The sequence below is a fragment of the Eucyclogobius newberryi genome, unplaced genomic scaffold (assembly GCF_026437365.1).
Source record: "Eucyclogobius newberryi isolate DKJ021-1_F unplaced genomic scaffold, fEucNew1.0.hap1 SCAF_9, whole genome shotgun sequence".
Classification (NCBI taxonomy): Eukaryota; Metazoa; Chordata; class Actinopteri; order Gobiiformes; family Gobiidae; genus Eucyclogobius; species Eucyclogobius newberryi.
The window spans coordinates 12,046,468-12,067,809 of record NW_027316532.1 but is presented as its reverse complement, the minus strand read 5'-3'; the positions used below and the strand labels follow the sequence as shown (position 1 = coordinate 12,067,809).

General features: G+C 45.8%; 1 protein-coding gene across 1 annotated transcript in view; it reads right to left on the bottom strand.

Annotated features, from left to right (window-relative positions):
* dnah10 (dynein axonemal heavy chain 10) overlaps positions 1–21,342 on the bottom strand; it is a 170,517-nt gene that overhangs the window by 19,713 nt on the left and 129,462 nt on the right. The window contains exons 60-65 of the mRNA XM_072439315.1: positions 20,548–20,765; positions 15,896–16,117; positions 7,438–7,585; positions 1,920–2,199; positions 979–1,208; positions 343–616 (exon numbers count right to left, since the gene is read on the bottom strand). Of these exons, the coding sequence (XP_072295416.1) occupies positions 343–616; positions 979–1,208; positions 1,920–2,199; positions 7,438–7,585; positions 15,896–16,117; positions 20,548–20,765 (1,372 nt within the window). The remainder of the gene's footprint in view (positions 1–342; positions 617–978; positions 1,209–1,919; positions 2,200–7,437; positions 7,586–15,895; positions 16,118–20,547; positions 20,766–21,342) is intronic.

The following is a 21,342-nucleotide window of genomic DNA, read 5'->3' as shown; positions in this document are numbered from 1 at the left end:
GCGTGCTTGCCCTTATGACGCGATCTTGCCTCCACCGCCTAATATAGCTAAACACTGCGGGAATCAATCAAAAAAACACTCTGGGTACATATATGAAGCACAAATAGCAATGTAAGAAGGTTAAAAGCTCTGAAAAGTCGATTTTGCATGTTATGGGACCTTTAATTACTTGAGAAATGAACCTGACAAATAATTCTGGTTCTGGACTGTATACTGAGCCTTTTGAGTGAATTCTCTGGTGCCCCGTTTTCTACTTATATTGCTAAATAACTCTTCCAAATCCCTTAGACATTTCTCTGTTCAGACACTAGAGGACGTGCACACTGGGCCACAGTGACGCACCGGTGCATCCGTAGTTGTAGACGTTGTAGGTCAGAGCGTTCATGATGTTGTGGAGCCTCTCGGCGAGGGCAGCGCCAGGCAGAGACTTGCGGAGCGAGTAGTCAAAGACCTCCAGATACGAGGCCAGAGAATACTGGTACATGCTGTTGACTAGAGCCATCTCGGTCAGCACAAAGAACAGGACGGCCCCGCGCTTCGCTGCAGGACGATACCCGTCCCGAAGCTTGTCTATGTCCACCGAGGTCTTCTGGGCCAGCTTCAGCTTCTCCGACACCTGGAGGAGCGAGGGGGTCAAGACAGGAGCGAGGGGGTCAAGACAGGAGCGAGGGGGTCAAGACAGGAGCGAGGGGGTCAGCACAGGAGCGAGGGGGTCAGCACAGGAGCGAGGGGGTCAGCACAGGAGAGAGGGGGTCAATGAACGAGGGGGTCAACACAGGAGCGAGGGGGTCTTGGGCATAGCGGTGATGGGTAGAGTGTGGGTTTGGGGGTTGGGGTATAGCGGTGATGGGTAGGGTGTGGGTTTGGGGGTTGGGGTATAGCGGTGATGGGTAGAGTGTGGGTTTGGGGGTTGGGGTATAGCGGTGATGGGTAGAGTGTGGGTTTGGGGGTTGGGGTATACGGGTCTCAGTTCCTGACCTCGCGGGCCTTGGACTTGGTCTCCTCCAGCGTCTGCACCAGCTCAGTGTTGTCCAGCATGTTGCCCGTGGAGGTGGCCAGCTCACGCAGCAGCGAGTCCCCCAGGTTCTTCAGCAGCTTCTTGTTGTTGCTGGTCTCTTGGATGAGAAACTCCCTCTGCTCCTCCAGCTCCTTCTTCTCATAGGCCATGATGACACTGAGCAGCTGGTCCTCCAGGCCCTTAAGGGTCACTGCACACAACATGGATTTAATGTTAGTCATGTGATGAATACAAGTTTATGTGGATTCAGTTTATTACATCATGGAGCTCATGGAGTTTATGGGACCAGGTCTTGACTATTTATCCTAGAAAAGCCCAAAAAAAATATGTAGCCTATTCAACATCAGGCCTGGGGGCCAAATCAGGCCCTCCAAGTGATTTAATCTGGCCCACGACCCATCTTCCAAATATTAAAACAAAATATAAATTCTGGGTTGGAACTAATTTACACCTGGTTTGGTCTTGGTTTAGTCCCTGTTTTATCTGCTTTACACCTGTTTCGATTCTGTGTTAGTCCAGGTTCAGACCTGGTTGGTTCTAGTCTTGTCCTAGTTTAATTGGATGGGCAATATTTGTTATTTATCACAAAAATCTACTCTATCAGTAGATATTATATTGTATTAACTCTAAATGTATTGAAACCGTGTTCTTCGGCCCAGAGACCTTGGTTTTCCATCTTTGAGTTCAGGTCATGAAAAATCGGAGCCAAAACTAAAGTTTTTTAGGCTTTAATGACAGGTTTCTAACTGTGTCTGTGGGTCAAATCAACAATGTTGTCTTTGGGCCCTGCGAGGCTGCACTGTTGCCTGTTTCAGATCCAGTACCTGGCTCTTCTACAGTCACAAGATGGTGACTGTAGAACCACTCCAATGTATTACACCGCTCTACGGTTGGGACGTACCAGTGTAGTTGATGACCATGGCCTTGCCGAACACTGACGGCGAGTACTTGGGGTTGGCCAGCTTGGTGTTGAGGTATAATCGGAAGTTGGGGTCATAGTCCACCTCCTTGTCCCCAAGTCTGATGACCTGCCGACCCCCGGCGCCTTTCACATTCTTCTCCAGGACGTTGTCGATCACCGGGTCAATGTATTCATCCACATCTTGAAAGAGAAACGGGAAGCCAAACTTGATAGCCATCTCCAAGTGCTTCAGGAAGTCTGGGTCATTGAACGAGGAGATCTGAACAAATACAACGGAATGTGAGCATTATGTTAGCACATACACTACATTCATATGAATAAAGTTGGCAATGGAACAGAACAATATAATTTTAAATAGAAAACTACACTACAAATGAACAGAACAATACACAGAGAACAAGAAAAGTAAAAAAAACAAAGAGTAGTCAAAAAAGTCAGTCTGGTAAATGTCCCCTTTTGGATTCGTCCCATTTGTCCCAAAGCCCTCAAATGTGTCTATTTTCAGGTTCACTGCAAAACTTGATCTTCCGTTTGTCCAGAGTTATTTCAGTCCAGTTCTTTACAGAGAGTTCTGTCTTTGTCATCCATCTCCTTGTTATAGCTTTTGTTTGCTACATTCCACAGGTCAACTCCATTGTTGGAGTTTTACATCACAAGTCAAGTGGAATTATCAGTCCAGTATTTATGGAAAGTAGAGCAGTTTTAAAATATTTACCATACTTTTCGGGCTGTACAGCACCCCGAATAAAAGCTGCACATTTACAAATAAAATAGAACTTGTCCATAAACTGCAAGTGCCCACGTTTTAACATGAGACACATAAACGTGGAAGTGATGCGTCTTTTGAATCAGGGTTCTTGCATTGCACCTGAGGTCCGCTGCACTGTGGGACTAATTATATTAATTTCTCAGTGAATATGAGTTATGAGGATTGTAATAAAACACAGCATTTTGAAGTTTAACCTCTGTCCTTGATGACTCTGTGTCTTCACATCTGGTTCATCTGCTCCTGAGCTCATACTTATCGAGTGAGTGTAGGGATGCATACCTAAACCCACGTTCAGGTTCAAGTCCGGATTCGAATCCAGAGGTTTAGGTTCAGGTCCGGACCTAATGAGTCCGGCGGAACTCATGCCATTTTTGCATAATGTTATAAGAGCATAACACAAGCTACTTCGCTAAATTAAGTGGAAGACACATGAACAAGGACGACTATCAAACACAAGGCTTAACTGCAGACTGAAATAAACTCAATTTATCTGGTTTATTCACTGTTTATTAACAGAAGTTACAACTTACAAATCACAAGCTACTAGCTAACACACATTCATGTGTTTTACTAGAGGAACAACTTCCGAACAAGAGCAAGTTGAGTATTGGTATTAGGGCAGCTGTTTCAGCTGATACTATGTTTGTCAAGTGTATTACTGGTTTGACTGGGCTGGCCCCCACACTTGAAGTTTAATGCTTTAGATACATTTCCACTCTTAAATTTTGCAGATCCATTGGCATCAAAGTCATGTGAAAACCTTCAAAAACTAGCATAAAAGTCAACTCAAACCACTATAAATCAATCAACTTAGCAGTATCAAAAATAGAATATGAAAATATTTTACACTACACACAATACATTAACAGCATTAAACACAAGACCATATTTAACAACTGTAGAATACAAATACTATTACAAAATATAAGCTCCAATTAATGAATCCAGCAATTAAACAATATTACTTTGACTTATTTATTTATAAATGCTACATCACACCACAACATAATACAGTTATTTCAACCATATTGTAGCGACCCTAGTCTCTAGTGCGTGTGTGCGGTCTCTGGGGCGGAGCTAAGAGCGGGCTCAGGAGACGAGGTGGTTTTTGATGTTCCTGTTCCATCACCATGGTTACGGCCAACAGTAACCAACTCTGTTCAAGAAATAAAGTGACAACTTGTGAGCACTAAACCAGCATTACTGACCTGAGCGAGAAGTTACAATATTTACACCCAAACCAAAGCACAACCGGCTCCTTTAATGAGCGTCTAACTCACGGAGCGGCACAAGCGGCGACGCACGCGGCGGCTTAAAACGATTCAATTAAGCCAGCGATCTTCCCGAATGTTCGGTCTCTCGCATCTTTAAACTCATTGCGCCGGCTTCAACTTCTGCCGCGCGGAAGACGCGTGCGTCGCTGATGGCTCCGGGCGCGCCATTGACAGCGATGTCAGTGTTTACGTCTTTTCTATCGCGAATTTCGCGATCTATGAAAGGTTTAAGATGGTTTAGATTCTAGAACGTAAAGGATATAGAATGTGAGTGGTAGATTTTTAATGAGTCCAGAACCGAATCACCGGGGTTTCGGTTTTTTTGGACCTGAACCGAAACGTTTTTACAAGTCCAGATCCGGTCCGTCGTAGCGGTATGCATCCCTAAGTGAGTGTGACGTTGTAACATGAGTCATAAACATATTTACACATGGTCCATGTCGTGATGACCATGTTGTCTTTTGACCCGTGAATCAGGTCTGACCAAGAAAGTCTCATTTCACTGCAGCAGGTTCTAAACTGCAGACCTGTATATCACATGTCCGCGCTCTGCATGTCTGTGTCTAGAGTCACTTCCTCATCAGACTCATTTCTCAGTGAATATGAGTCTGATTGTAATAAATTACACAGTGCTTCCACTGACATCTCCTTCTACAGCGTGTCAAGCGCTTGTGCTTCCTGCTACAGCGCCCGCAGTGGCCGTTAGCCAGTAAAATCTATAAATTAGATGCACCGTTGTAATGACCGCAGGGTTCAAAGTGCGGGGGAAAAGTGCAGCTTAAAGTCAGAAAAGTACAGTAATATTGATGAGCCACTCCAATAATGTGCACTTGCTGTTATAAAATACCACATCACTATATTTTATGTGCTTTGATCTGCTTATACGTTTTCATTCTTCAGTCGGCTATAACACTATTTCCTTCTTTTTCCACTTTACTTTTGATATAGCTAGTAACATTGTTGTTAAGATCACTAATACGTCTATCATTTTGAGATGGTTCCCATGAGAAATATGATTTATTTGCTCTAATAAAAAAAACAATAAAAGCGCTGGTGTTGATTTGTTTAGTTTCTTTTATGTAATAACGCAGTAATGTATAAGTACAAAGTTTCTCTAAGTCTATGATTCATTCATTTGAAGTTTGGTGCAAAACTTCAAAAATAAGTCAGCTAGCTGAGGGTTTTAACATCTTCACTTAGTTCTGATGTTTGACTTGAAACCGATAGAGCGACTCCCCTTTTATGTTTCCTCCTGTATGAGGACCAGTACAAGCAACTAAGAGACAACTGAGACATGGCTTTCCAGGAGTTCTTCTGGTGACGTTTTATGGTAAAGAACAGGCTCAAAACACCAGCAGAGGCAGAAGAGGAAAACACAGAGAACTGAACATCAGCGACAGATTGAGCCATGAGGGTTTGTGAGGTCAAGTTCAAGCTCCTTTCTCCGGCCGCCCACATTAAGGCCTGTTACGTAGTCAACATGAACACTGGTGACACGTGAACACTGGTGACACGTGAACACTGGTGACACGTGAACACCGGTGACACGTGAACACTGGTGACACGTGAACACCGGTGACACGTGAACACCGGTGACACGTGAACACCGGTGAGACGTAAACACCGGTGACACGTGAACACTGGTGATGAACACTGGTGACACGTGAACACCGGTGACACGTGAACACCGGTGACACGTGAACACCAGTGACACGTGAACACTGGTGATGAACACTGGTGACACGTGAACACTGTTGACATGTGAACACTGGTGACACGTGAACACTGGTGATGAACACTAGTGACACCTGGACACTGGTGACACTGGTGACACATGAACACTGGTGACACGTGAACACTGGTGATGAACACTAGTGACACATGGACACTGGTGACACTGGTGACACATGAACACTGGTGACACGTGAACACTGGTGACACGTGAACACTGGTGACACTGGTGACACATGAACACTGGTGATGAACACTGGTGACACCTGGACACTGGTGACACTGGTGACACATGAACACTGGTGACACGTGAACACTGGTGACACGTGAACACTGGTGATGAACACTAGTGACACCTGGACACTGGTGACACTGGTGACACATGAACACTGGTGACACGTGAACACTGGTGACACGTGAACACTGGTGATGAACACTAGTGACACATGGACACTGGTGACACGTGAACACTGGTGACACGTGAACACTGGTGACACTGGTGACACATGAACACTGGTGATGAACACTGGTGATGAACACTGGTGACACGTGAACACTGGTGACACTTGAACACTGGTGATGAACACTGGTGACACGTGAACACTGGTGATACACGAACACTGATGACACGTGAACACTGGTGATGAACACTGGTGACACGTGAACACTGGTGATACATGAACACTGGTGACACGTGAACACTGGTGATACATGAACACTGGTGACACGTGAACACTGGTGACACGTGAACACTGGTGACACTGGTGACACATGAACACTGGTGATGAACACTGGTGACACCTGGACACTGGTGACACTGGTGACACATGAACACTGGTGACACGTGAACACTGGTGACACGTGAACACTGGTGATGAACACTAGTGACACCTGGACACTGGTGACACTGGTGACACATGAACACTGGTGACACGTGAACACTGGTGACACGTGAACACTGGTGACACTGGTGACACATGAACACTGGTGATGAACACTAGTGACACCTGGACACTGGTGACACTGGTGACACATGAACACTGGTGACACGTGAACACTGGTGACACGTGAACACTGGTGATGAACACTAGTGACACCTGGACACTGGTGACACTGGTGACACATGAACACTGGTGACACGTGAACACTGGTGACACGTGAACACTGGTGATGAACACTAGTGACACATGGACACTGGTGACACGTGAACACTGGTGACACGTGAACACTGGTGACACTGGTGACACATGAACACTGGTGATGAACACTGGTGATGAACACTGGTGACACGTGAACACTGGTGACACTTGAACACTGGTGATGAACACTGGTGACACGTGAACACTGGTGATACACGAACACTGATGACACGTGAACACTGGTGATGAACACTGGTGACACGTGAACACTGGTGATACATGAACACTGGTGACACGTGAACACTGGTGATACATGAACACTGGTGACACGTGAACACTGGTGACACGTGAACACTGGTGACACTGGTGACACATGAACACTGGTGACACGTGAACACTGGTGACACATGAACACTGGTGACACGTGAACACTGGTGACACGTGAACACTGGTGACACGTGAACACTGGTGATGAACACTGGTGACACGTGAACACTGGTGACACGTGAACACTGGTGACACGTGAACACCGGTGACACGTGAACACTAGTGACACATGAATACTCAGAATGGAGAGCCAGGACCTTGAGGTTGCTGCTCTCTTCCTTCTTCTTGATCCAGTTGAGCGCCTGCTGCTGGGGGTCGATGCACAGGGGGAAACGGCTCCCTCGTGTGGTGAGGATTCCATTCTGCACTGACAGTTCATCTGGAGGAAGTCCTTCTGACCCCCACCTGCAACACACACATCATGACTGTGACCAACACAAACATCATGATTGTGACCAACACACACATCATGACTGTGACCAACACAAACATCATGATTGTGACCAACACACACATCATGACTGTGACCAACACACACATCATGATTGTGACCAACACACATATCATGACTGTGACCAACACACACATCATGACTGTGACCAACACAAACATCATGATTGTGACCAACACACACATCATGACTGTGACCAACACACACATCATGATTGTGACCAACACACACATCATGACTGTGACCAACACACACATCATGACTGTGACCAACACAAACATCATGATTGTGACCAACACACACATCATGACTGTGACCAACACAAACATCATGACTGTGACCAACACAAACATCATGATTGTGACCAACACACACATCATGACTGTGACCAACACACACATCATGACTGTGACCAACACACACATCATGACTGTGACCAACACAAACATCATGATTGTGACCAACACACATATCATGACTGTGACCAACACACACATCATGACTGTGACCAACACACACATCATGACTGTGACCAACACAAACATCATGATTGTGACCAACACACATATCATGACTGTGACCAACACACACATCATGACTGTGACCAACACACACATCATGACTGTGACCAACACAAACATCATGATTGTGACCAACACACATATCATGACTGTGACCAACACACACATCATGACTGTGACCAACACACACATCATGATTGTGACCAACACACACATCATGACTGTGACCAACACACACATCATTGTAGCACATGCAACATATGATTGTATATGTATTCCTTGTTGTTATGGTTGCGCTGTAATTAATGTCATGCAGTTATCTTTTACTTCAGCTCAGCTGATTGTTTTCAGCTGATGCGGGGCGGGGCTGGAGGTACTTAGGCGCAGGTGCGTGCGCTCTCCTCAATCCTCTCCTCTCGTCTCCTCTGGCGGACACACGCTCTTTGTTGGACACGGCCAGGCTGCTGCGAGCCGGACGACTAGTGCGAACACCAGGCCAAACGGATAAAGGATTATGACCCATAGTTTGGAGCGGTGCTTCTTGGTGCTCATTGGACAAACCGGACCCAGCGCCGCAGACCGGTGAGGGCGTTCTGTTTTTGTTTGTTTGCTCTGCTCGGACACGCGCACCGCCGCACACTCCGCGGCGCATATCATTCGGCCTTTTACCTTTTTTGTGGGATTTAATAACTTTTTTTGTTTGGAATACCTAACGGAGTGGATATAATTTTTGACCATTTAATTTTTGACCTTCAGGAACTTTGGGGATAATTATGGACGCTGGGAGCACCTGCGCCAAGGGCACAGACTAAAGACTAACTTTGTTGGAATAATATTTTGTTATAATTTGAAGTGTCCCAATATAATTTGTTGTTGTTTAAAGCTGTGTCTCTTTAATTTCCTGTTTTTAAAAGCCCATCACAGCGGCAAAGTATATTTAAATCATCTTAACCCAATATATTTAATTTTGATTGGTAATTTTCCTTTGGGAATGTTACATCACGACTGTGACCAACACGCATCACGACGACTGTGACCAACACGCGTCACGGCGACTGCGACCAACACGCGCGCGCGTCACGGCGACTGCGACCAACACGCGCGCGCGTCACGGCGACTGCGACCAACACGCGCGCGCGTCACGACGACTGCGACCAACACGCGCGCGCGTCACGACGACTGCGACCAACACGCGCGCGCGTCACGACGACTGCGACCAACACGCGCGCGCGTCACGACGACTGCGACCAACACGCGCGCGCGTCACGACGACTGCGACCAGCACGCGCGCGCGTCACGACGACTGCGACCAGCACGCGCGCGCGTCACGGCGACTGCGACCAGCACGCGCGCGCGTCACGGCGACTGCGACCAGCACGCGCGCGCGTCACGGCGACTGCGACCAGCGCGCGCGCGTCACGGCGACTGCGACCAGCGCGCGCGCGTCACGGCGACTGCGACCAACGCGCGCGCGTCACGGCGACTGCGACCAACACGCACGCGCGCGTCACGACGACTGTGACCAACACACACCACGACTGTGACCTACTGTGATAAAATGAATATATGATTATATTTCTGTGATGTATTTTATCTGCATAATAGCGATATATTATCTGCATCATTAGTCTAAGAGAAAAACAGGATTTGTGATGGGGTTGTAAAGATGGAGCAATGGAATGTTTACTCTAGGGAGGGATGTAACACCCCAGGGGGGACTTGCACCCCCCCTTGCAGGCTTTCTCTAAAGAAAAATACCATCTGTTGTAAAAGACAAGTGCCTTGATGTGAAGCTGACCAATGAGAAATGTGACCCGCCTATTCCATAATATCTAATAAAACCAACCTGCATGAGAAAAAACGTTGCCTGGCTGACGCAGCCCGGCGTTTTCTCCCATGCATGCCATACAAATGTCTGATATTTCTGTGTCGTTTCATATTCTAAGTTGAATTGTGTTCTCTGTGTGTTAAGGAATAGCATTGGTATGTCTCATTCCATGACACCAACACACACATCACGACTGTGACCAACACACACATCGTGATTGTTTTTTTGTTTTTGTGATAAAATGTAAATATATGATTATATTTCTGTGATGTATTTTATCTGCATCATTAGTCTAAGAGAAAAAAGGCATGTGTGACGAACTGCATTTGTTTGTGAAGGTGTCGTAAAGATGGGCCAAAGAATGTTTATCCTAGGGAGGGGGGGGTAACACCCCAGGGAAGTTAGATAAACATTACCCAAGGCTTTATCTCTACCAACTGTTGTAAAAGACAAGTGCCTTGATGTGAAGCTGACCAATGAGAAATGTGACCCGTCTATTCCATAATATCTAATAAAACCAACCTGCATGAGAAAAAACGTGGTGAGACGCAGGAGGGTCGCCAGGCTTCTTACAACAGCCTGGTTGACCCGGCCCGGCGTTTTCTCTCATGCATGCCACACAAACGTCTGATATTTCTGTGTCGTTTCATATTCTAAGTTGAATTGTGTTCTCTGTGTGTTAAGGAATAGCATTGGTGTATGTCTCATTCCATGACATTTTCTGGTCCTATCGAGCCGGACGACAAGCAGCCCTTCGCGGAGATTGAGCGGTGAATCGGTGAAAGTCTGTGTGCACAGCAGAAGGAAGTCCATTTTTCCCGTGGCCGCCCATCGCACTTCATTCTCTGCGAGGCGAGCGCGTCGTTTCGAGGCAGCAGGAGAACACAGGCGACAAAAAAGGTCAGCCAAAACTTTGTGTGTGAAAGAGTTAGCCATAAAACTTTTTATGCATAGGCTTTATGCAGAAGTTTAGTTACTCGCATAAAGAGGTGTTTAATATTTCTCACAGACAAAAAATACAGGAGTTTAATATTTACTCATTAAAAAAAATACAGGCTTTATTTAAGAGAAGTTTCTCACATAAAGAGGAGTTTAATTACTCACAGGAACGAAAGTTATGATGCCTTATGTACGAGTTGTTACTGACATAAAGATGAGTGAATGTAAGCGCTGTGCACGAGCGAAGTAACTGAGGATTAATAAGTGGTTAACTAACAAGTGTGAATCACAATTAATCATACAAGGGTCACAAGGCGTTATTCTGAGAGGTCTAAAATCTGCAGTCATGGGTGAATCTTTAAACACCTAGCATTATCTCCGGTGGAAAATCAATAAAAGATTCTACTAGAAGCTTGGGACATGACTCGTCTGTAAAGCATGTAGCATTTCTCTCAGACGACCGAGACCACATAATGCCAGAATTATCACCCCAAACTGTAAAAGGAAAAGTCATAGAGGATATTGGAAGGAGACTTGCAGTATGCTCAGATGACGTGGCAGAGAGGGGTCAAGAACACAGGAGAAGGGAAGAGACAGCAGGCAGAGGACGCTCTGAATGAATGAATTAGGAACTAAATCCAGCTGGTTTAAATTTTAGTATTGAGAGCTCTGTAGAACAAATTTTAAGGATTTTGTTTTGATTGACAACAATCAATTATAAAGATTTTATTAAACTTGCTAAGAGATGAAGATTAATTCAGATTTTTATAGATGGTCAATATTTTGGGGAATGTGATCACAAGACTGGACACTTCCTGTCCCCGACATAGAATACAAAAGTTGTGTTTTTTTTGTGTGCACAGAACAAATCTACGTTTTGTTTCGTTTTATTTTTGGACTTGACAAAATTATTTTTGGACTTATGTATGAAAGTACAGGACGAAAAGACAGAAGTGTTCTTAAATTTAGGATAAAATACAGGCACAGGCCTGGAGTGTGATAATATGGGTAAATGGCTGACTACTGATGTTTTTGGACATAGGAGTAGAACGGGCAGTAAGTAAAGTGGTAGTAAAAGTTATATCAGTAACTTATTTATTTGTATTATCATGAGGAAACCTTGTATTGCGATGTAGACGTAAGTGAGGGAATAAGTTAAATAGTGACGTGCTAGTGCCCTCCCAGGGAAGACATGACTGTGTGTCATTAACTAAGGCAATTGACGCAGAAGTGGGGGGGACATGGGAGGATATGGGTCATAAAAGATAGTCAGAGATAACAAATGGGCCTATTGACTGGGAAAACATAGGTGATGGTAAGAATCTGGGGAGAGGCCAGGATGGAGCAGATGTCGTTATCTTTACGCATCACAGGGACAGCAACACCTCAAGGGGGGTTGACGTGATGAGTAATAGGAAAAGTTACATTAACAGGGAAAGAATTTGACATTCTAAAGGAAATACCTGAAGGATTGTTGAGATTCAATCAATAATTGAATAGATTTAAATAAGACAATTTCATCCAAAATTAGACTCTATAGAAGTTATGAAACCAGTGATTACAGGACTCAGGTCGGAGCCACAACTCTAAGTAGGGAACAAAGGGAAAAACAGGTTGATAGCAAGAGATGTGCCTTATGTACAAGGGGAAGGTTTAGGATCATTTTGATTTTTTTTTTTATACGCATATAGACTTGTGAGAACAAACTAATACACAATGTTTGTAAAGCACCACATGAGCAGGTGTGAGAGATTGAGTTTGAAACTCACCTGAAGCACATATAGAAGATTAGCTCATATTACATTAGATGTGTGACCTTATTCAGGCCACACCAACAGATGTGAAACTTGATGTTAATTATGTGAAAGATTCTAAGTTGGGAGTTGACCCTTATGGCCGGTTCAATGGGGGAATTATTGAGATAATTATTTGATGTATTTGACACACACACACGGTGGTAAAAAGGATAGATTTGGCAGTGTCGGATTACAGACATGGGGGGGCCTGGCGCCTTGGAAGGGGGGGACCACAGACGCAATTCCATCTCTCCCTTGATTACATCCTGGATTAGTGAATGTTGTAAACTATCTGGATTATTGAATTTTGTTTAAATGTAAAGGTTGTAGATTGAGTCATGGGGAGGCCATGCCTCAAATGGAGGGATAATTGTACGAGTAAACAAACATTCTGAATCAATAATTACTAAAAAAAAAAAATTAAACCAGAGAATTGTTTGAAATACATTGAACAGTCAAAGACTTTGTTTATCACCACAGCAAGAACGTGTTGGAGATGTGGTGTTTACAGAGATGACCAAAGTGGAACAGCCAAGGTGGACGGAGCCATACACCGACCAGTGGAGGGATGAAAACATGGATGCATCGCTCTCATGGGAAAGTGAGAGAAATGTATGGACAACACAGCGGCAGATCCATAAGAAATCTACAAGACGCAGGACTTCGTCTGTATTCGGGTTTTGTATGCAGAGACAACACAGAGGCTTCAGTGCGCAAAGCATTATACTCTGCTACAATGGATGTGAACACAGATTCTACAGTACACAAAGTACTATGCTCTGCTAAAAGAAATCAACAGTTATCATCATCACGGTGACGACGGTGATATGGGTGCTCAAGACCTGTATTATGCGCCGGATAATCGGTAACACGTGACAAGAGACAGCAAAGAGGCGAAGGTGATCTTGCCCAATCCATGTTCCAACAGGTCAACGTCACAACTGTGTATACCGGTAAATGGAAAAATAGAGGGACGAAAATAAGTGATCAACTTTTTTGGAAGGTTATGAAATGTGTAATGTATAATTGACATGACAGTAGCTGAAGAAAAAAAATGGCATATTATACAGCCACCGTTGTTTACACTAAGAGCTTTTTTTTATCTGCTACAACATACCTACATGCAATGTTAATGAGATTATGAATTGAGATGGGAAATGTACCAGTTCATATGTGTCAAAGGTGTGACCGAAGCAAGCAGCGGAAGGAGGTCTCTTAAGAAACCAAGCGCGGACGTATTGTGATGTGGGGACACAGTGCTGAGGGCACTTGGAAGCCAAAGGGACTAGGACGTTGTGCCTCTGTATCTCTTTTGTGGAAGCTATGGTCATAACAAAGACCACCATCACCCAGAACCATACCGCAAGGCCAAGGTTGAGAGGTTAGTGGACGGTCTGGTCCCAGCAGCACCTGATACAATGTATTTGATTCTATTGGAGTGTCCAGAAGTGTCCCTAACAAGTACAAACTGACTGACCAGAGAGCAGCGGGTTTAAGGGCTTTCCGCTTGTACTTCTATTTTTCCCATCACACCGCACAAAATTATAGACAGAATAAATTGTCTGTCTTGTCAAATTACAGAGATTGACCAATCTGACTCAAAATTTAGGACAGTTATGGCAGTAGACATGTTTTGGGCTGACTGAAAGGAGTGTGTTCAATGTTTGAGAACTGTACATAACCTTGAGTGTAAAAGTATCATTTTAACACCTATTTGTACATGTTGAAAACTGAAAAGAGTAATGTGTTTGGCATATGAGACAGTAGACCAATGCTTTGATAAAATGGAGGGAAATGTGATAAAATGTAAATATATGATTATATTTCTGTGATGTATTTTATCTGCATCATTAGTCTAAGAGAAAAAAAGGCATGTGTGACGAACTGCAGGTGTCGTAAAGATGGGCCAAAGAATGTTTATCCCAGGGGAGTTAGATAAACATTACCCAAGGCTTTATCTCTACCAGCTATTGTAAAAGACAAGTGCCTTGATGTGAAGCTGACCAATGAGAAATGTGACCCGCCTATTACATAATATCTAATAAAACCAACCTGCATGAGAAAAAACGTTGCGAGACCAGGAGGGTTGCCGGTTGACAGCCTGGTTGACCTGGCCCGGCGTTTTCTCCCATGCATGCCACACAATAGTCTGATATTTCTGTGTTGTTTCATATTCTAAGTTGAATTGTGTTCTCTGTGTGTTAAGGAATGGCATTGGTGTATGTCTCATTCCATGACAGTTTTGTTTTTGCAAATTTTACCAAAGAAATATTGGGAGCATTTTTGGGAAAATATTTAGAGAAAAATAAGATTTGTAATATAGGCAGGACAAGAACCAATCAGAGCATTATTGTGGTTTTGGCTGAAGTCAAAACAGCTCAAACCAAAACAAAGATGGCGGCGGCGGCGATGGCCGGACTTTAGCCTGTTTCAGGAGGAATACAAACTATTTTGTATTTCCAAAACGAGCACAAACTGGCACTGTGCACATGTGTGGATGAGAAAGAGAAATATAAAACATCATTTAGATTCTTCTGTTTCTCCACTGATGCGTCAACAGCTTGTGGTTCATGTAAAGAACTCTCTTCATGTGAAGAGAGTGAGTTATGTTAGAAAGTTGGAGGTTTGATTCCCGCTCAGAACATTGTCCTGTCCCTGTGTCCTTAAGACGCTTCACCTTGCTTAGTATGAATGTGTGTGAGTCTTGGTGGCACAGTCTCTCCTACAGAAGTGGCCTACCACCACGAGGAGGTTTTGCATTAACTGTGGAATCAAATATGAAGAATTTACAAATGGATTTTACATTATTTGTTGGTTTAATAGGGGATTATTACAGACACAAAGCATTTTTGATGAAGCCAAAGTCGTGAGTTTCAGGTTCTACTGGACTGATATGTTTCTGATATGAAATGTTGATATCACAGACATTTTTCTGCACAAACTTAATGAAGTAATAAACACAGTCTCTGCTGGTCAGAGGATGAATTAGAACAAGAGTTATGTAAATATGACTCTGAATCCCGAATGGGGCTCTAAAGCCTCTGATTGGCTGTTGATACTCAAAGTGCACATTCATTCAATCCTTCTGTCTTCCCTCAGTCCCTCTGTCTTCCCTCAGTCCCTCTGTCTTCCCTCAGTCCCTCTGTCCCCCCTCAGTCCCTCTGTCCCTCTGTCCCTCACCGGCTGATCTCCACCTCATCGGTCAGCAGAAGCTCCACCCTGAAGGGCCGGCTCAGAGGAATGCCTCTTTGTTGAACGTCTTCCGTCCATCTCTGAGAGACCATCTCGTGTCTGAAGTCCCAGCTGAAGGCCCCTCCATAGCTGAGGAAGGCAGCTGAGAGGAGACAGTCCCCCAAGAGACGCACCCGCCTCTGCCGCAGCTGCTCCAGGTCCTGGGTCCACCTGAGGACAGAGGAGAGGACAGAAGAGAGAAGGGAGGAGAAGGAGGAGGACAGAGGAGGAGGGGGAGAGGACAGAAGAGAGGACATAGGAGAAGAGTACGAGGAGAGGACAGAAAAGGAGAACAAACAGGAGAGGACAGAGGAGAGAAAGGAGGAGAAGGAGGAGAACCGATGAGGAGGAGAGAACAGAGGACAGGACAAAGAAGCAGAAGGAGAGGACCGAAGAGAGGACAGAGAAGGAGGGGAGAGGACAGAAGAGGTGGAGAGAGGACAGATAATATAGTGTGTTATTATAATAATGCAGAATCATATTCTGTTGTGTCCCTCATGTGCCCCGCCCACCCGTGACGTAGCCCCACAGCTGTCTGCTCCGCGCTGCGCCGTTCCGCGCGAATGAGTGAGAAACGATAGAACTTCAGATCAACACTACTTTGAGCCGAAATAAATCTGGTGTTTATTCTACAGCGTGCGCAGAACATGCGGTCCCAGAGGATTTATAGGGACAGCAGCGTCTTGATTTTCACAGAGACCTGGTTAACAGCAGAAATGCCAGACTCTATTGTAGGTTTGGACAATTTTCATCTGCTGCGGGTGGACAGAACTAGAGAATCCGGGAAGAAAAGAGGTGGAGGTCTGGCGGTCCAAACCTGAACACTGCACAGTGAAGGAGCAGCTATGTAACGGGGATATTGAACTATTGGCTATTGGCATGAGGCCATATTATCTGCCCCGGGAGTTCTCACATGTGATTTTGATCGCAGTCTATGTGGCCCCGTCTGCCAATGCTGAAGATGCTTGTGAAGCACTGCTCTCCTGCACTTGTAGGCTGCAAACACAGCATCCACAGGCTCTCTTCCTCATCTCTGGTGACTTTAACCACGCTTCTCCCTCTTCTGTTCTACCAACATACACCCAGTATGTTACCTGCCCCACCAGAGAGAATAGAACATTGGACTTGTTTTTTGCCAACACCAAGGAGGCTTATTCTTCTTCCACCCTCCCTCCCCTGGGCAGCTCGGACCACAACCTTGTACATCTGAGGCCTGTGTATGAACCCATCGTGCATAGGCAGCCTGTGGTGTCCCGTGAGGTGAGGATGTGGTCTGCTGAGAGCGAGGAGGCTCTGAGGGACTGCTTCAGCACCACTGTCTGGACTGAGCTTTATGACCCACATGGGGAGGACATCAACACCATCACAGAGTGCATCACGGACTACATCAACTTCTGTTTTGAGAACATTGTTCCCTCCCGGACGGTGCGGTGTTTTCCAAACAACAAGCCATGGATTACCCGTGAACTGAAGGCTCTGCTGAAGGAGAAGAAGAGAGCCTTCAGGTCAGGGAACAAGGAGGAGCTGAGGACTGTGCAGAAGGAGCTGAGGAGGAAGATCAGGCAGGCTGAGGCCGGCTACAAGAGGAGGATGGAGGAGCAGCTGCAGCAAAAGAACATTCAGGGAGTGTGGAGGAGCCTGAAAACCATCTCGGGCTTCAAAATCCCCCCTGCCAAGACAGAGGGGGATCTACAGTGGGTGGAATGATTTAAATGCTCACTTCTCTAGGTTTGATCAGTCACCCGCCCCTCCCCCTGCACAGCTGCATGCTCCCTCTTCCACAGCTGGACAATGCCCTGCATCCGTTCCTCTTCATTTCTCCGCCCCGGACCATCAGCTCCCCACTTCGCCTGGACTCACCCATCCCCCCAGCACACGGTCCTCCTGCCAACCAGGGGGACCGTGTGCTGGACCGTGTGCACTCCTCACCTGTGCAGCAGCACAGGTGAGGAGTGAGCTGAAGAGGATTAAAGTGAGGAAGGCAGCAGGACCTGATGGCATCAGCCCCAGGCTCCTTAAGTCCTGCGCAGATGAACTGTGTGGAGTTATGGAGCATGTCTTCAACATGAGCCTGAAGCTGAGGGTGGTACCACAGGTCTGGAAGACCTCCTGTCTGGTACCTGTGCCTAAGACACTGCGCCCCAAAGACCTCAACAGCTTCAGGCCAGTGGCTCTCACGTCCCACCTGATGAAGACACTGGAGCGGCTAGTCCTGGACCACCTCCGCTCCACCGTGAGCTCAGCCATGGACCTGCTGCAGTTTGCATATCGGTCTGGCATCGGAGTGGAGGACGCTGTCATCTCCCTGCTGCACCGCTCTCTCTCTCACCTGGAAAAGCCTGGCAGCTCTGTGAGGATTCTGTTCTTCGATCTTTCCAGCGCCTTCAACACCATCCAGCCGCTGCTCCTGAGGGACAAGCTGGAGACGGCTGGTGTGGAGTATGACCTGGCAGAGTGGATCCTGGACTACCTCACAGACCGACCCCAGTTTGTGAGAGCCAGGAACTGTGTGTCTGACACTCGGACCTGCAGTGTGGGGGCGCCCCAGGGCACTGTCCTCGCGCCCTTTCTCTTCACCCTTTACACTGCAGACTTCAGACATGACACGGACAGCTGTGTCCTGCAGAAGTTCTCTGACGACTCTGCCATCATCGGACTCATCACGGACGACGATGACGCGGAGTACAGAGGACTGGCGCAGGACTTTGTGGACTGGTGTCAGCGGAACCACCTCCTCATCAACGCGGGGAAGACCAAGGAGATGGTGGTGGATTTCCGCAGACGCCACCCCACTGCCCCCTCACCAGTGAACATCCAGGGACGGGACATTGAGAGAGTGGACTCATACAAGTACCTGGGTGTTCATCTGAACCACAAACTGGACTGGACTCATAACACAGACGCACTGTACAGGAAGAGCCAGAGTCGGCTCTACCTCCTGAGGAGACTCAGGTCTTTTGGAGTGACAGGGCCACTCCTGAAGACCTTCTACGACTCTGTGGTGGCATCGGCCCTCCTGTATGGTGTGGCCTGCTGGAGCAGCAGCATCACAGAGAGGGAGAAGAAGAGGCTGGACAGAGTCATCAAGAAGTCCAGCTCCGTCCTGGGCTGTGCTCTGGACTCGGTGCAGGAGGTGGGGGACAGAAGGTTCCTGGCTAGATTCACATCTATGCTGGACCATGAGTGTCACCCCCTGCAGGACACTCTCTCCGCTCTGGAGAGCAGCTTCAGTGAGAGACTGATCCACCCTCGATGTGTGAAGGAAAGGTTCCTAGGTCTTTCCTTCCTGCTGCTGTCAGACTTTATAACAAAAACTGTTAGTCAGGCAGGAGGCGGGAGGGGAGGGGGGGGGGGATGATGACGCGTGCTTGCCCTTATGACGCGGTCTTGCCCCACCGCCCGTCAGTTTGGAGATTCGAGGAAAGGAGATAGTCTGTAATATAGCTAAACACTGCGGGAATCAATAAAAAAACACTCTGGGTACATATATGAAGCACAAATAGCAATGTAAGAAGGTTAAAAGCTCTGAAAAGTCGATTTTGCATGTTATGGGACCTTTAAGGCTTATATATCAGAAACTTCAAAGGGAATAATATCTAAATGATATAAATGCATTAATAAGCAGCCAATATTAAAAATAAATGGGAAAGAGTTTATACTTCTGGCATCAGGGAAAAAATGTTTTTGAATGATGAATAGTTATATAATGTAGGTATTAATCCCTTAAAAAATCAGATTGATAAGAATGTATGAATATTTGAGGGTTGTAGTGGTCATCCTCTGAGGTCAAACGTGATAAATGTGACTAAACTTAAGGGTAATTGTTACTTTTTAAAGGTTCATAATAACTTGAAATAATGTAATTATTATTCATATATTTCTACACATGATATGATGATGTGTGATAAAATGTGAATATATGATTATATTTCTGTGATGTATTTTACCTGCATAATAGTGATATATTATCTGCATCATTAGTCTAAGAGAAAAACAGCATGTGACAAACTGCATTTGTGGAGGTGTCGTAAAGATGGAGCAAATAATGTTTATCCTAGGGAGGGGTGTAACACCTCAAGGGAGTTGGATAAACATTACCCAAGGCTTTATCTCTACCAGCTATTGTAAAAGACAAGTGCCTTGATGTGAAGCTGACCAATGAGAAATGTGACCCGCCTATTTCATGATTTCTAATAAAACCAACCTGCATGAGAAAAAACGTCGTGAGACGAAGGAGGGTCGCCAGGCTGCTTACAACAGCCTGGTGACCCGGCCCGGCGTTTTCTCTCATGCATGCCACACAAACGTCTGATATTTCTGTGTCGTTTCATATTCTAAGTTGAATTGTGTTCTCTGTGTGTTAAGGAATAGCATTGGTGTATGTCTCATTCCATGACATGATGTAACGTAGTTAATACAAGTTATTGTGGTTATTTGGGGTCTAATTGTTGAACAAGCAGATTTCAGCACATCTTTGGTGGACTGCAAAAATATGATCTGATTAGAAGCATGTTCTTCTGCTCTGGTCATGTTCCACAGTGTGGGGCACAGGGGGCGCCCCGCGCTCGGAGCGCGGGGCTCTCTGAGCACGGGGCCCTCACCTCTGGTTCTCAGAGCTGAGTCCTGAGATGAGCTTGTCTGCGGCGACCAGCCTCCTCTCCATGAGCTCCGCCTCCTCCTGCAGCAGCTGCTTCTCCTCGATGGCCTCCTGGTACTTGTCTCTCAGAGCCTGAAGCTCCTTCTGGATGTCACTCAGCTCCTTCTGGATCCACTCCAGCTCACGCTTCGTCTGAAAGAAGTTCTTCTCCAAACGCGCCACCTGCAGGAGCACGGAACACCTGTGTCATGTGGTCAAGGCACCAACACAATCTGAAATGACCGTGTGCCACAAATATATTCTGTTCTAAAATAAATCCAAATAAGCCCGTTTTCCCCTCATTTCTGCTGCTGAAGCTGGGCTGAAGTCTCAGTGTCTTTTAGTGTCCTCTACAGGCCGCTGACCAGTACTGCAGGAAGCTTGGTTCTTCTTCTCCTGCAGCTGCTCAGTCTGTGGGTGTTAGAGAAGCTCTACCTGAGCATATGCAGAGGAGAATCCAATCCAATCCAATCCATTTTATTTATATAGCACAATTTATACAACCAGAGGGTTCCAAAGTGCTTCACAGCAAGGTAAAAGACTACAGAGGCATAAATAGGATAAAAGTAATAAAATAAGATATAAAAACAAAATCAAATAGAAAATTCAATCAAACAAACACACTAAAATCAATGGAATAAAAATAAACAAAATAAAAAGAATAAAAGGTGCTGCCCTCCCAACACATATAAAACATACAATCAACATACTACATGGTGTTTAAAGCCAGAGAAAACAGATGGGTTTTTAGAAGCGATTT